The 16,734-nt window shown below is 41.6% G+C and overlaps 1 protein-coding gene across 3 annotated transcripts; it reads right to left on the reverse strand.

Annotated features, from left to right (window-relative positions):
* Nucleotides 1-8,982: 8,982 nt before the first annotated feature.
* On the reverse strand, nt 8,983-10,608 carry LOC121051103 (RNA helicase aquarius-like). Of its 3 annotated transcripts, none has more exons than XM_040513083.1 (3): nt 10,021-10,608; nt 9,757-9,846; nt 8,984-9,671 (listed from the first exon to the last, which is right to left on the reverse strand). In XM_040513083.1, exons 1-3 carry the CDS (start codon nt 10,276-10,278, stop codon nt 9,633-9,635), a joined length of 387 nt encoding a protein of 128 aa, XP_040369017.1. In that variant the 5' UTR covers nt 10,279-10,608; the 3' UTR covers nt 8,984-9,632. The 3 variants fall into 3 exon arrangements, with proteins under 3 accessions (XP_040369016.1, XP_040369017.1, XP_040369018.1); XM_040513084.1 differs by having other exon boundaries at nt 8,989-9,450; XM_040513082.1 differs by having other exon boundaries at nt 8,983-9,846.
* Nucleotides 10,609-16,734: the final 6,126 nt, after the last annotated feature.

Raw genomic sequence — 16,734 nt, forward strand, 5'->3', positions numbered from 1 at the left:
GTCCGCGTCTGGGCATTGACACAGGTTCATCAGTAATGAGCTGATGTAACCAGAGTTAATTAGTCATATGCTTAGCACGGGGGTCTTTGCCGAATTGTTGAATAGATGGATATATTTTCAAGCTAATTCGTTTGTACAAATTCCGATCTCAACATGATTTATAGCATGCAAATAGTATGGAGACACATATAGTAGATACATAGAACGCCATATAAGATGTAAAAATCAATACATAATAGAATTGAGCCCCCGGCTCTCTAGGGCTAACATATTCCTATTGGTGTTCGAAAATTCATCACTCTTGGCATATCAAGGAAATCTTTAAAGAGGATGTAATGGTGCATGTGATCATACTTTATGATAAGACAAATAAGTAACTTAGAGTAAGGTGTACCGTTTGAGGTGTAGCTCGCTCCTTTGAATGTGACTTGTTCCGGACGGTGTCTCCATGTGGGCATTTTCTTGATGCAGGCCTTTGGCAACAAAATTGGTGGAGTAGTGGCACGTCGAGACCTTTTCGGTAGGAGTACAGGTCTAAGGGCAATAAGATGGTAGGTTGAAAGCTCTTTCTTCTTCTGGGGTTAGCTCTCCTAGCTACTGATTTTTCGCCATATTGGTGAATGGGTATTTTCGCCATGCATGCAAGACTTGTGAACCCATCTATATGTTCGACTCGTGTGGTAGTACTCCCGCAACGCCAAAATCTCAAGATTGTCCAAGCATTGAAATATGATCAAGCGGTGGATGCTCAAGGTCTTTGCGCCGGTTGATCAACGTTGTCTGGTCCTAGTAAAATAGTTGAGATCATCGAACGAACACCAACGTGGCATCCTCTTGCTAGTGCGCTGTCATCATTTGATAGACATCGCCAAGTCTACTGTAAGGATTACTACGCTTTGAAGCTCGTCATTATCCGACATCTTTGCGCTGGTGGTGCAGCCATCAGATTTTTAGGGAGTTAGTATAACAGCGAAGTCGAGGACATAGGTGTGTTCCTAATTGAGGTCAACCTCCTGATCATGAAAGGATGAGGGACTGGAGTCCCATAATCTTGATGCTAACATTGTGTAAGATTTGTGGATTGTCGGTGATGATATATTGATGAGGTTGATCGATCATCTTTGATCAAAGCTGCAACTTTCTTGTTAGGGTTGATGAGGATCGTGTACGAGATCTCCACATCAGTCATTTATCCAACAAGCGAACATAGTCTTTCTATGTTGGAACTCTAGGGGTCTGGTCCATGGCTCAAGCTGCCTCCTCATGTCTTCAAGGTTTGATTTGTCGTTACCTCATTCTATAACATCAATTTTTAGCGACATGTTGATCAATAGCATTTCCATCGTCTTCTTGTCCCGTTAAGTGTTGGTTAAGACCTATGATGGTGGATGCATGCTGAAATTCCAATGAAGGTGGAGGGTGCGCCCAAGCTTTCTCCATTCTTAGAGAGTCAATTGAACCTCCATGGCATTCGAGCATCGTGCTTCAACCATAATAGCATTGATGAAGCATGAGTCGTGTGCATCCTTTTAGCTACATGTTACGACTAGGAGCTAAAGTCTCTCTCGCCTTGGTAATATGGTGGCAATTGGTGATGGAGCTCCAAGCTTGTTGACTACCATCATCAATCTGAGTAGTGGACTATCGATGGCTAGACGTCGCCTATCATTCATCTTGATACTTCTTATGGCAGCAACGGTCAAAGACTTCTAGCATGAGTGGATTTTAGTCCTTCGTCTTCGGTGAAACAAATGGTCTTGTCGTCAAGCATTTCGAGGTAAATTTTTCACTCTTCCTAGCGACTCCAAAGCTTTTACAACTCTCTCCTATTACACCAGTGTCCTGGGCTGCCAGGCGTTGGGGGTTCGGGACCTCTAGTTCGTTCCAAGGCTGCTACTTCATCTAGTGGTGGTCACACAATGTCACGAGAATTGAAGTTGCTCGTCATTGACTATGCGTTGGAGGTTCCTACGCGTCCTTGTGAGCTATCATCTAATGACTTGGATGTTGAAGGTAGGGCCGTTGCTGGATTTCTACTAGAAAGATTCTCCGTGTCAGGTAGCGTGCATGATCTTTATGTGAATCTCCTGACTGCACCATTCATCAAATCTACATACTTTGTCTGATCATCAGTTTCCAGCTTGAATTCTAGTGATGGTGCTCCAACGATTATAATCAGCTCGTCACCATCCAGTGATAATAATGATTAGCAGGGGTGATATGAGGATCAATTGTGTTCGTCAGCCTAGGGTGGTGATGGTTGCTTCGTGTTCGCCAAATCATAAAAGTGTTTGTCGTTGCGACGTTGGTCACCCTTGGTCTCCTCATCAGTGGCATGTTGGGGGAGTACACATATGACAACATCATGTTCAAGAGTGGGCTATCCTCCGTCAAATAGAGACATGTGGACAAAGATTTGTAGATATGAACATTGAGTGTTCAGCCTCCGATTGGTGTAGAAGGTGGAAGCCGAGGTCTGTAGTGGCAATGGTTGGTGGACTTCTCTTCTAGTACTTGCAAGCATGATATACTCGAACTTGTGCTCCTCCTCATAGGTGGATGTCCACCCTTGCCCAATTTGTCATTGTTTCATCTTTTATTCGAAGTTGTAGGTAAGGCTCTAGACATCGAAGGTCTTTCCGGCATACTACACGCTCCTTCTTAACTAAACCAGTGAACACGCGCCAAGCGTTCAAGGTTCCCACAGACGGCGCCATTTGTTGGTGCCAATTTCGGCATCAACGAGTCAATGGAGGTTCCGTTGAAATCCAAGTGTAAAGTGGTGGGGTTGTTTTCTTCAAGTGGGCCTATCTTTTCCTTCGATTAGTTTGACTACGTGAGTAGCCCTGGTCATCCACTTGTGACTGAAGGTATGCCCTGGTAGTCCTGTGCCTAGCCTTGGTCGTTCACCTCTTGTGACTGAAGGTATGGCCTCGGGCTTCCTTCACCTGATCCTGGGCCTCCAAGCTACCTTGTTTGGTGAAACTGATAGTCTCGTCTCGGACTTCCTTCACCTGATGCTGGGCCTCCAAGCTCCTTTCTTGGGTGAAACTGATAGGCTTGCCTCGGGCTTCCTCCACCTGATGTTGGGCTTCCAAGCTCCTTTCTTGAGTGGAACTGATGATCTTGCCTTGGTCGTGCCATATCCTCTACTTGACGCTGGGCATCCAACTCCTCAAGTTGGCGGAGCCCCATGGAAAGGACCTGCAAATGTGAAGAGATGGAAAGTTATCGGAGGACCAGCCTAAGGCCGGCCAAACACACTCCGATGCCTAAGTTAGATAGGTGTGTTTGAACATTTATAGAGATTGGAGAAGAAAGAATGATGCTTAAGCATTTTGATATAAGAATGAAGTTGACATGTCAATAGAGAAAGAGAGAGAAGAGATTATGCATTTTGGCATAGCTTTGGGAGAGAAGAAAGAGTTGAAGTCCTCTCCTCAGCCTTGTGAAGGCTGGGTATTTATAGGAGAAGAGAGTTGACGTGGAAAGGGAAAGGCATGGCTCAATCCCATAAAATCGGGGTGTCAGCCCCCCACTCTCTGCCTACTGACACTCCAGGATGGGCTGACAGAGTTGGTACGTGACAGGTGTCACCATGATGTGGTCTGGTTTGGTTGAGATGGAAAGGACAAAGTATGGGTTCTTCCTTAAAATCGGAGTGTCAGCCCATACCTTCTGCTTGCTGACACTCCAAGGGATGGCTTTGACAGAGTTGGTGACAGGTGTCACCACCATGTGGTCCGATATGGTTGGTGAAGGGTCAGTGTCGCCTATCCAAGCTTCCTTTTCCTGGAATTACTCTTAGGCCATGCCTTATGTCGGAACTTGACACGTGGCATGGTTGGTGAGATTTTGCTTTGATTGGTGTTCCATGTCTCTTCATGACGATTACATTTGCGTAGCTTGAAGGTCGAGGCTTTAGCCTTGGAGCTCGTGGTCATGATCCTTAGAGGTCGAGGCTTCTAAGCTTGGGGGTCGAACTCTTGGTCTTGGGGATTGAGACTCTTGGTTCCTTTGGAGTGTGCTATTCCAGTAGTGAGGTCGTGATATGCTTTTCCCTTGCCATCCAAGATGGTGAGTTAATCACATGGTGACCGTCCGAGACTTAAGAGGTGGAGATCCAAGGTTAAAGACTTGGAGTACCAAAGTGAGGCATCTCACTAGTCATGATTATTTCCATCTTAGGGTTATCTTTTCTTTCTCGATGAAAGGTTTAAGTGGGTTGAAATGTCAGAGTCCTACGTGGACTCTTTGGCATTTCAACGCGTACCACCTGGAATGGGTTGAAAAATCAAAAGTATTTGTCGAACCAAATTATGACATCAACACACTGCAACTGCGTACAGTGTTTCCCTCCATTTCTGCAGCTTTTTGCCAACTCCTCCCAACCTTCCAAGGATCTCTTGACGCGTTAACCTCTCCAGAAGCACCCGAAGGAATACCGCAAGAAAGATCTCTCCAACTGTCATAGTTAGCTTCCGGAAGATCACAGAGGAACAAACAATGCAATTAAAACAAAATGCAGAGTTCTTTTGCGCAAGCTTTGCAATGATGAGGATTCAAGAATGATTACTGCACGAAGTCAAACAAGAATGTTTTCTGTAATTATTGCTCTTACTATTATCCCATTACCTGAAGAGATATGGATGGCAGTTAAATCAATGGATCTTGACAGCGCTCCAGGGCCAGATGGATTTAATGGTCATTTTTTTTGTTTCTTGTTGGGATGTTGTGGGTGCAGATGTGATCAAGGCAGTGCAATATTTCTTTACTCATGGTCAGTGATCAGCCTCTTATAACTCATGACTTATTATTCTCATTCCAAAGGTGGACCATGCTGACTCTATTAAGCAATTTAGCCCTATTGCTCTTACCAATTTTGTTTTCAAGATAATTCCGAAGATTCTAGCACTTCGATTGTCTCCACTTGCATCTCGCATTTTGTCTCCTCAACAACATGCTTTTGTTGCTGGTAGAAATATATCAGATTGTATCTTGGTGACCTCGTAGTGTTTTAATCTTTTGGACTCTAAATGTCACGGGGGCAATGTAGCAATTAAAGCGGATATTACCAAGGCTCTTGACACTCTTTTATGGGATTTTCTTCTGCATGTTCTTCAACCCTTCGGTTTTCATGAGACTTTTGTGCAATGGGTTCAGGCTCTATTATTATCTGCTAAAGTTTCTCTTCTCATCAATGGTAGGCCAGTGGGTTATTTTTCTTGTGGGCGAGGTGTGAGACAAGGTGACCCACTCTCTCCTTTACTCTTTTGCTTGGCATAAGAGGTTGTCAGCCCTGGTTTGTCAATGCTTGTATCTTCTGGACAATTGAAGCGCATTTCTTCTCCTAGAGGCACTTTGGCTCCGTCTCATGTATTATTTGCAGATGATGTTATTGTGTTTTGTCGGGGGAATCGGCAGAATTTATTGAGGGTCATGAATTTCTTTGAGGAATATGGTGGTGCTTCTGGCCAAATCATTAACAAGAGAAGTCCCAAGTTTTCATTGGGAAGCATATGCATAGTCGTCGATATTCTATCTCAAATTTCTTGGGTATTCCTTAGGTACTGCTCCATTCATGTACTTGGGTGCTCCAATCTTTCATGGAAAGCCTCGAGTTGCACATTTTCAAGCTATTGTGGACAAAATTAGGTTAAAATTGTCGAGTTGGATGAGTTCATTTTTGTCAATGGCTGGGCGTCTCCAACTTATTAAGTCTGTCATCTTCAGTATGTTTGTTTATAGATTTCAAGTGTATGAATGGCCCGTGTCTTTATTAAGACTAATTGAGGTTTGGTGCCGTAACTTTCTTTGGTCTGGTTCTATATATAAGCGAGGAATTCCCCTAGTTGCTTGGAAATCTTGTTGCATGCCAGTTGAAGATGGGGGTTTGGGACTTAAGCAACTTGAGATTCTAAACAGGTCCCTCTTACTCAAGCATTGTTGGGAGATTTTTACCTCCTCATCTGAAGGTTGTTCCTTTATTAGAAATCGATTTTCACGATGACGTTCTTATGCTCCATCTTCTCTATGGCCTGGAGTGCGTAAGTTTTGGGGTGTAGTCCAAGAAAATACTCGGTGGTTGATTGGTCCTGGAGTTAATATTTCTTCTTGGAGGGACAACTTCTTGGGTAGACCTCTCATTGAATTGTTTGGTGATCATGGTGCTTTGAAAGATAATCCTTCCTTGGTCTCAGATTACATTGATAATGGATCTTGGGCTTTTCCTCCTCTCTTGCAAATTAATTTTCCGATGTTGTGTGATTTGATTAGACAAGTTCCCATTGTAATGGACCCGATGATGGAGGACAAAATGGTTTGGCAGTCTTCTTTTACTGGAGAGCTTACTGCTAAGGATGCTTTTTCCTTTACGAGCCAACCTTCTCCTATGGTGCCATGGGGTAAGCATTTATTGTCTTAATTTATTTTTCCTCAAATGTCTTTGCACGCTTGGAAGGTTTTGCGGGGTAGAGTAATTTCAGATGAGTTTTTACAACGACGAGGAGTGGCTTTGGCATCTTGTTGTGACTTTTGTGGTCACTATATTGAAACTCTAAACCATATTTTTCTTCGTTGTTCTTTTGCTGCTTCAATATGGAATCACTTCATCTCTATTTTTGACATTGGAATAGCTCCTACTACAATTCATGAAGTATTTAAGTTGGGTATGGATATGGAGAGGAGTCCCCAGCTTCAAGAACTTTGGCTAATATGCTTCATTACTGTTTTGTGGTATATTTGGCATGCTAGAAATCAAATCAGATTTGAGAGCAGGGCATTTTCAGTTCTTGAAATTTGTCACCTAATCTCAGGGCATAACAAAGCAGCTAGTCATCTTGCAGCAAGTCATATGCATAATACAATTCAAGATCTACGTATCTTGAAAAGTTTTGGTGCTTGTTGTAGACCGCGACGTCCTCCTAGAGTGGTTGAGGTTAATTGGCATCCCCCCATTATTGGGTGAATCAAGATTAATTCTGACGGCGCTTGGAAACATGAAGAGGGTATTGGAGGTTTTGGAGCTGTCTTTCGTGATTATAAGTTTATTGGTGCTTTTGCTTCTAACTTGGATATTCCTAGTTCTATTGCGGCAGAAGTAATGGCAGTTATTACAACTATTGAGATTGCTTGGCTTCGTGATTGGAATCACATATGGTTAGAGGTGGATTCCTCTACTGTATTGGATAATATTTGCTCTCCTTCTCTTGTGCCTTGGCAACTTCGAGTACATTGGTTAAATTGCTTATATAGGATCTCACAAATGAACTTCAAATCTTCACACATATTTAGAGAAGGGAATAAGGTAGCAGATGCTCTAGCTAATCATGGAACATCTTTGTCGGAGCAAGTATGGTGGGATATGTCTCCTCCATTTCTCTTGTCGTTCTATGAGAGTGATGTTTTGGGTCTTCCACAGTTTATATTTTGTTGACTTGTTTGTTTCGCTTGTTTATTATGGAGGTTTTGGTTACGTCCCCCTCCATTGTCATTCGCATTTTTTTTTAATTAATAAATTGGAGTGTTAGAGAGGTGAGAGGTTGCTCCTCTGCTATCACTCATTGCATAAAAAAATAAAAATAAAAAATAAAAAGATGATTGAATAAAACTGCAAACCTCGTCTTTTATCATATTCATGGCACGTTTACTTACTTGGAATGAGAGGGAATGATTACGGGGTAAAACTATTCCTACATTTACTAACACATGCAGGAATCGAAATGGGTGTAGGTCCCACCTCCTTATAAGGAATCGATTCCAGAATACTCAGGAATTTGATTCTGAAGGGAGGAGATGGATTTAGGAATCAACTCCTCCGGAATCAATACCGATTCCTTTCTTCTCCCATTCCAATTATCTCCGATTCATGATTAGTTTCCATTCCAAGTAAGTAAATGTGTCATCAATGTTGTTTTGTGTTAGCTAGGACGGTCACATGATGACAAGAACAACGAGAAAAACTAACCGCCGGTTGATCAAATCATTATATTATTCCTCATTATAGATGCAACGGCAATCTCTAGGTATCTTTCATACTTGATTAATTTTATTGCTTTAAAGACTCCAACTTGCATGATAAGAATAATTTAGTCCCTCTCACCCTACATCATCAATTTTGTAGAATCTAATTCCATACCTTGAATAATTTTTTGAAAAAATTTACCTTAATCAGGGCAATTGAATTTCCTACTCTACAGGACATACATACCAGACCTTGAATGTGCTGAGTGGCTAGCTTTCCTGGGTTCTGGGTTCACAACCGGTCTGCTGCCAGGGCTATCTATCTCTATTTGTCATTCCACCCATCTTTGAAAGAAAGCGAGCGAGAACAAATTCACTTTTGATTCGATTGAAGTTGTTCCATTTTTACTAGCATTCGCAGCTGTAACGTAAAAGAATTGATCAAATTATTTATTTATTATTATTATTAACATTTTTAAAATGAACTCACTGGATCGTGTCCTGCAGCCCATTTAAATTTGGACAAAGAACAGTTATGGTGTCCTGCAGCCCATTTAAATATTACCTAAACAATTTTGTCGTACTCATTCCTTCCTTGCGGGTGTTAAGTTGGTGCGGGGCATGTGCCGCAATTTTTCACTTGCTTCCAAATTCAAGTAGTTAAGACTAGTGTGACAACCCCACATAGCAACGGTGTGAATTTCTGGTTGGGTTTTCGATTTTCCAAGTTCTGGGACTAGGTTGCTTACCCTTCCATTACCTCCTTTTGCAGAACAAAAGCTCAATTAAGTCTGTGAGGATTTGATGTCGTGTGGGCAATTGGGTTCGCAAAACGTTTCGCACATTTGGGTCACTGACACCTCCATTGCCCCTTTTTGCATCAGACCAAGTATTCACTGAGGTAAAATCCGTAAAGAAGAATGAACTGTGGCGCAAGTCGTTGGGTCCCTACATGGATTTTTAAAAAAAAAAAAGAGAAAAAAAAAAGAGATCTGGGTCCTTGACAACTACGGTTCTACTCCACCACACAGAACTAGTTTGAACTTTCTTTCTTGCTAATATTAGCAACAGTAGCTATGGAGTATGGACACAATTTCATTTGGAAGCCTTATTGAATCCCAAGTCTTCGACAGCAGAAATGGTGGTGGAGGTATTTTTCTTTGAGGCTTTTCTTCAGTTGCGCTCGATGGGTTGACCCCCCACAACTTGCTCAGTTTCGGTCGTTTCCAAGAAATGGAGTGCAACTCTGTCTGGAATTGGAGCTGTGCTGCAGGATGCTGAGAAGAAGTAATTCTCACAAGAAATGGAGTGCAACTCTGTCTGCAATTGGAGCTCAAACACTTGGCTTTTGACATGGATGACATCTTGGACACCTTTTCCACCCAGCTCTTGGTGATCAATCACCAAAATGGGGCTGGCACAAGCAAGGTACAACGCCTCTTCTCACCCAACTCCTCATATATAGTTGTTTGGGCCTCATCAGCACCTCTGGCATACCAATTTCCATGAGAAAAATACCCACAAGAGTCGAGGCATAAACTACGGGCAATCACATGTAAACCACCGGAGCAATCATACAGTTTCACTACACAAGCTTGACATAACGAGGAAGAAGGAATAAAATGTTCCAACTGTATGTGAATACCAGTACCAAATTCTTCAGTAATTGACTATTGTGTTAATAGTTCATTGTTCCAAATGTTAAAACCCTTGACAAAAAACATAAAATAAAAAAACCTTAGCCCATATATGATGCATTAAGGATATGTTAAAGCAGAGAAAATGGGCACAAACCAATTTAAGGCGAAGAACCCTTCCAATGAATCCTTTAAACGCATCTTTCCGGTCATGAAAGCATACCCAAGCTGCCACATTCTCTCGAAACTGCAAGTAGGAAATAAAGTACACAAATTCAACCATAGTAAACATTTTCATTTAAATCCCAAAATTAAAAATTTAAAGCATTAAGAAAAACAATTAATGCATAAAAACTACTTGGACTAGTTTTCTGACCCTAATGTGACCCAAAGTAAATATTGTAATTCCAAAAGGCAATACCTTCTCATTGACCATGAGAATTATGGACATAACGTGCTCGAACGTCGTCGTTTCGGGAACGAAATTAGGAAAGAGATAGTTCTCCAAGTACTGGCTGACCTCCAAAATCATCACTCTCTGCAACGGCACCGTCTTCCTCTGCCCCTCCTTCACACACAACTCCGTCTCGTAAATCTTCTTCACCAGCTCCGTGTCGAATGCCTTCTTCACCTGCGCGGCGTCGCCGCCGGCTTTGGACCAATTGGCAGCGGCAATCATAGTGAGCTGGTCCCTTTGAATCTCCGACAGTGTTATCGAGCCCGGCAGCGCCGCACCGGGTTTAGCCTCCACCGGCTACTCTCCGAGCTGGTGGTTCAGCTCCACCGGGTACTCGCTAACATGGTGGTGCTTGAAATCGTACGCGCCTGTTCTGTACACCTTCGTCATTGCCGACGAGAACGACGAATTAGGGTTTTGCAATGCGGGTTTTGGAGGGAAGCTACGATTTAGGGGAGCGACGGGGGTTAGGGTTTCTGAGAGAGAAAGCTCTGCAACTTCTGAGAGTGATTATGTAATCATCAGAGGCGGTTCCTCAATTCTATTCGAGTTTTGGGTACTACTCTACTGCTTCGTTTTCTAAGGTAATTATTATATACCCCTTGGAAAATATAGCATATTGCCCCCGAAGTTTGATGGTTTGATGTGACCTCTTACTTTTAATTTTTTAATTACACCTCTAACATTCATAAATTCACTTCATCTATGCTCTCCTCGTCTACAGTCGCTCAAAAGAAATCAGGTCAAGGGACACCCCGACGACCGCACCCGAACGGTACTAGCACGCCCGCGCAGAAAAGAGACTGTTGACTAGCTCAAGAAAAACTGGAGCCAAACATTTTGGCACGCCCAGTGGGACTACACCAGAGTCTTTTTGTGTTCACCATCATTGGGATGCTAGAGGAAAATCTTTACCAAAAGAAATTACTGAAGTCATGCCTGTTTTTCTTAAGAAGAAGAAGTGCAAATTCCTAAACTTCTCAAAGCGCAAGGCCTCCAGTTACAAGCCGCATAAAACTGATGGTGACGCTGCTGCTGCAGATGACGAGGCGACGATAGAAGGTTATGTGCCCATTCCTATTCCAAAGAATGCGAGCATAGAAGAGCGGCTTGATATCCTTCAAAAGAATTCTATCGCATACCATGAGAATATGAGAAAATCCCTCGCGGAGGACCGTCGATGGCTCGATGAGTTCACGATTTCGGTCAAGAGGCTCGAGCTGGGGGCACAACAAACACAAGGCGAATTGGAACGTCAAGAACCTGCTCGCGAAGAGGTCGTTTCTGAGACTAACTTCCCTATAGGTGGCAATCAACCTAAGGGTCTCACTGGTGAGTCACAGCCTTACACAGAGGCTGTGCATGGAAAAGGTCATCAACAAGATTGTTCTTCTGACAATACAATTGTCTCCGAACAAATATCTGATTTCTCCACTGATCAAGCCAAATACGTGCCTACTGATAAGATGCATGGGGGGCAAGATACAGCCCATGTTTACTCCCCTGATTATCCGAAGCGGCTTCGCGACTCAACGAAAATATACGAGGGCAGAGAGGTGATTAAACAGGGTCTAGCAGATCAGTTGGTTATCTACAAGAAAGATGAACCACCACGTGGTTTCATTCAAGCAGATGATGATCATGATGCTACAGGACACCACCTTGGTCAAGATATTGATCAAAAGCATGGTCAAAATAATCAACCAAGATGGAATCTGACTGCTGGACGTGATCATGATCATGCAGAGGACCAATTAAGGCATGGTCCACTTAATCATCTTGGCCATGGTACTGGACGTCATTTTGGAGTTAATCAAAATCATGGCCAACTTAATTATGAATTAAGTTGTGGTCTTGGAAAGCCAATCTGTGGTTTTATTAGACAATTTAACTTGAATTTCTTCATCAGTGCTTCAAGGCCAAGCAGTGGCTTTGATATATGTGGGGGATACATCTGCAACCCATCTTACAAGAATGGCCAGAACAATTATTTTAGTGGCCAATTTGTCCTTCGTGAATGTAAGTTTGAGTATCACCAGTACAAATTAACTCTTATTTACAATTGTCCAGCTTCAAATTTCTTGCTAAGAGAATTTGTCTATGATGATACTATACAATCCATAGAGGCGTATCAATATGATGCCTGGAGAGTGGATAGAGGCAATCAAATTTCTCAAACACTCTCGTCTGATCGAGAAATAATATTTGATATGCCTATCTTTGAAGAAAAGATCAATTCACCACTCTTTGGTGACTCTAAATATGATCTCGATGAGGAGCCAATATATGATGAATATGATGATAATTACAATTTGATTATTGGTTCCAAAAATCATATGCAGGAGCTCAAGTTCTTTGAGACTCTTGATCATGAGAATTCTAACCAACAAGTGGTCAAATGTAATAGCCAATTCGTGGCTAATTCTGAAGACACCATGTTCCATGACATGGTAGTTTGCGAAAAAGCCAATCTATGCTCATCTTCATCGCCAAAATTGCAATTGAAGATCATCATTCGCCAAGCAACAAAGATACTTGGGGGGGCAAGATTACTCCTTCTACGAGCCAAATTTCTTCCAAGTCTTCGACGCGAAGTATCTTTGTTTTTTTCCTGCAAGCTCTCACAAGAGGGGTTTCCATGCTATAAATTTTGATACATTGGAGCTTGGAGTGAAGCATAGATGGTCTCCCCCGTGACCTTCTAGAGGTTAGCCAAACGTGTCGCTGCTAGCTCCTTGCTTTGTTGTTAATTTCCTGTCAGTTTTCAGTTTTTACCTTTATTTTCAAAGTTGAAAAAAAAAAAACAATATCTTTGTAAGGGGTTGTGAATCATAACGGAGTAGGTGAAGTCTCTTTTGTTAATATTGGCCTAAACTCCTTATTGGTGCCTAGTTCACGTCCCTTAAGGTTAAGGGAGGCTTTTATTAACACATGTTGAACTGTCTTCACACTTATGACCTTTCTCATCTTAGTAAGTATAGCCTATGTGAAATGGTGTCTAGAAAGGGGACAACGTTCATGACAGGTTCTTGAATCCAAAAGTGCGTGCAAATGGGCCTAAACCACTAAGTGGGAATAGCTCATGCCAAAATGGATTCTGCCTCTCTTGTTCGCCCTCCCGCACCTGCCCATTTCAGTAAGGATGCCCAAAGAATTTGAAAGAAAATTTGTGTCCAGGTGTTTGCCTCAAAATCGTCTCGGCCGAAATGAGGGCCGAGGGACCTATGGTTGAATTATCCTTCTAAAATTGTGTAGGCATGCCAACTCGTGGCCAAATGGCCGAGTGAGGTTCAGATCTGATTTGCGCTTATATCTGACTTCTTATCAAATGATTGAAGGTCGAGGAAGGAACCCTCTCGGCTGTTAGGTTCTAATGCCTCTGTTGCAAGGACTTCGGTTAGGCGTCAATCCTGACCGGGATCTTCTATCATGTTCACTTCTTGGGTAAACTCAAACGTCCGGGTGACAAGCGAGAGATCTATCGGGTGAAGGTACTCGCAAATCACGGTGAAGACGAAGGTGAAGTGGACTCGGTTGTCAAAGCGTTGTGAGATTATGTGTGTGTGAACAACGAATCACATCGACCCAATCCGGACTGGCCGAAAGAGATCAATGGACGATAATTCTATGTTATGAACTACTCCTAAGTTGCAAAAAGTAAAGTGACAATAAAGTAAATGAACAAGAAAGTAAAGTGCTTGAATGTAAAGTACTAATTGAAATAGAAAAATGATAGCTAAATTTAAAGCTATTGATTTTCCTTATTCTCCTGCAAATATGTCAATTGTAATATAGGGAAATAAGGGTCTCCCGCAGAGGATTAAGTTAAACTAAATGCTTCAACAAAAGTCACAAAAATGTGACTGCAGCTCCTACTAAACAGCAGTCGAAAAACAAACTAAAAACCTAACCAAAACAACCTACAAAAATACAAAAATTTACAGAGGTATACTAGACAAAGTGTCTAGCACACAAAAATTCCCAAAGTGTCTAGCACACAAAATTTGGGAATTTTTGGAGTTCGTTTACTATATTAAATAAATACGGGAAAACAGAGAACAGAAGGTAAAATAAAGAAAACCTGATTTGAGAATGGTTGAGATCAAGATAATGAAACTAGCTAGGAAGGAAGTATCCACCTCCAACAATCACACACAACACACTTTGTCCAATTTACTTCCAATTAACTTAGTTGAAGACACTCAGATTGGCTCGGTACGCTTGAACACAACCTATTACTCTTTCTTACTTTGTACACTAGGCAGGAAGTGCTCTACACCTAGACTATTCCCAAGCAATGCAACCTAAAGGTACATTTATTAGATTAAACATGCAGAGATCATTAAGTTTGAAAAGAGTTTGAGCAATCACTAGGCATCGCAAATAACTTAGAGCCTTGCTAAACCTAGGGTTTTGTCTACTTGCTAGTGAAAACTACCAATTACTTCTCTAGATAATTTGAGGAATCCAACTATTGATCCAGGCATCAAACAATCAAAGTATTAGAACCCTAGCATGCATACTAAGTAGGCCTCCAAATCATACAAACATAGAATTCATCAATGAGAAATCGGTAACCAAAACCTCAACTTTATTAATTGGAAAACAAATTGAATGTCAAAGCATGTTATGGATCATGTCTGGGGCTTCAACTGCCCCCTAACTACTGGAAATTTAGTTACACATAATGGGAATCAAAAACACAAAGGAGTTCATGGAGAGAGAAGACAACAAAAATCAGAAAATTGGAAAATACGGATCAGCGATCGATCTCGGAAATTCCAACGATCGATCGTTTTTAGAGCGGTTTTGCAGTCTTGCTTCTTCTTGAGCTCTGGTGCGTCTAGGCTTCTTTGTATGTGAGATCTTCCTTTCTTCAACATCCAAGGAGAGATTTTATTCAGTTTGTAACTCTTTCCTTCTTTCCTTTGGGACTCTAACTCCTTGATTAATGTTCTTGTTGATTTAGGATTCATTGACATCCTTCTATCCAATAGGAGCAGCCAAGAGAATTAATTGCTTAATATCTTTTGCTCCATGTTGCCTTAAGCTTCCTTGATTCATCAAGAGTTCACAATTCTCCATCAATTGCACATATCTCCTTCCTTTTGCTCTTATTTCTTTCCTTACTTCGGAAAACCTAATAAACATAAAAACAACTAAATTAACCAAAAAATAAGATAAACTAACTAAGTAAATATGGAAATTAACAACATTATTATCGCATAATTATGCTCCTATCAAAAAACTAGAAATGAAAACAAGTTGTGAAAGTTGAATCGAAGGTAAAGTACCTATGAGATAGCAAGAGAAAAGTTTGAGAGTAAAAGTTGTATATTGATTTGTTTGTGTGGTGCAGGACCTTTTACAATGAGTTTAAAGCTCCTATATATACAGATCAAAACCTAGGCTAACTTGCTGTCTAAGACGTGGAATTCAAGTAGGATTCATCTTCCTTTTTTGGGTTGATTCATCCATAAATGTTATGATTCGGCTGATATCTGAAATCTTCACAATTGAGATCCTTAATTGATTTGAACTCTTTCCTTGTGAGGATTCCTTCCTTGAACCGACTCCTCGACCGATGTTTGTCAGTTGGGCTTGGCCGAGCATATCTAAGCTCTTTCTCGGCCCATCTGCGTAGTCACTCATTTGAACTTGGATTTTCCAACCATGTAACTGTGTGATCCACTTTCATCATCTTTTGGGTTGTTAGACCCAAAATCTCAAACCTCGGCCGAGTGATTGAACGATGTCTTTATCTCAGACTCAAAACTCTAGTCTCGGTCAAGTGACCGAACAACGCCCAGTCGTACGACTCAAAACTATAATCTCGATCAAGCGATCGAGAAACTCTGATTTCGGTCAACACCTTTATTTCGGCCGTATGACCTAAACTTTATATTCTCGGTCGACCTAATGCTTATTTGACTAATTTCCTCATCTTAGCTGAATGTCCAATTAATTTCATTCTCGGCCGAATGATCGAGTGACTTCATTCTTGGTCCTTACTTAATCTCGGCCAAAAATCTCTCTTATCCAACAACGAGAGCTTAGTAGGTTGACGTGCAAAAAATAGGTGCAAACATAGCCCTCCTAGTCTCATGAGCATTGGCTCTCAAGTCAAGTGGTTATGAGACTTAAATAAAAGTAGAATACCTTAAGACAACTCGGTCATGTGACCGAGAAACTCGGCCGAGACATCTAAGACTTGAAAACTTGGCCGAGACATCCAAGATTTGAGAAATTTGGTCGTCCAGGTTGTGGAAGACATAAAGACTCGGCCATGTTGACTCATCATCTCAAACAGGATTTTTTGCAACCCACAACATGGTTCGTAATGCTTTGTTGTTTGATCCGAAGGTCGGCCATAATGCCATGCTCAATCATTTTTTTCTTTTTGCTTGATCGAAAGGTCGGTCATGATATTATACTCAATCTCTATCCAAAGCATTATCCCATTCAAAAGGGACACCCAAATAGGAGCTCAGTCGTGCATTAACCAATACTTTGAGAACTTGAAAATTTGGCTGACACCCGTTTGGAAACTCGGCCAAGACATCTACAATTTGAAATACTCAGTTGACACTTTAAACGCGGTTGAGACTTGAAAACTCGGCCGAGTCATCTTTATTTTGGTTGTCTAACCCAATGTCTCCTTGCTCGTTGAAGCCGAAT

The sequence above is a fragment of the Rosa chinensis genome, chromosome 1, assembly GCF_002994745.2.
Source record: "Rosa chinensis cultivar Old Blush chromosome 1, RchiOBHm-V2, whole genome shotgun sequence".
In the NCBI taxonomy this organism is placed as follows: domain Eukaryota; kingdom Viridiplantae; phylum Streptophyta; class Magnoliopsida; order Rosales; family Rosaceae; genus Rosa; species Rosa chinensis.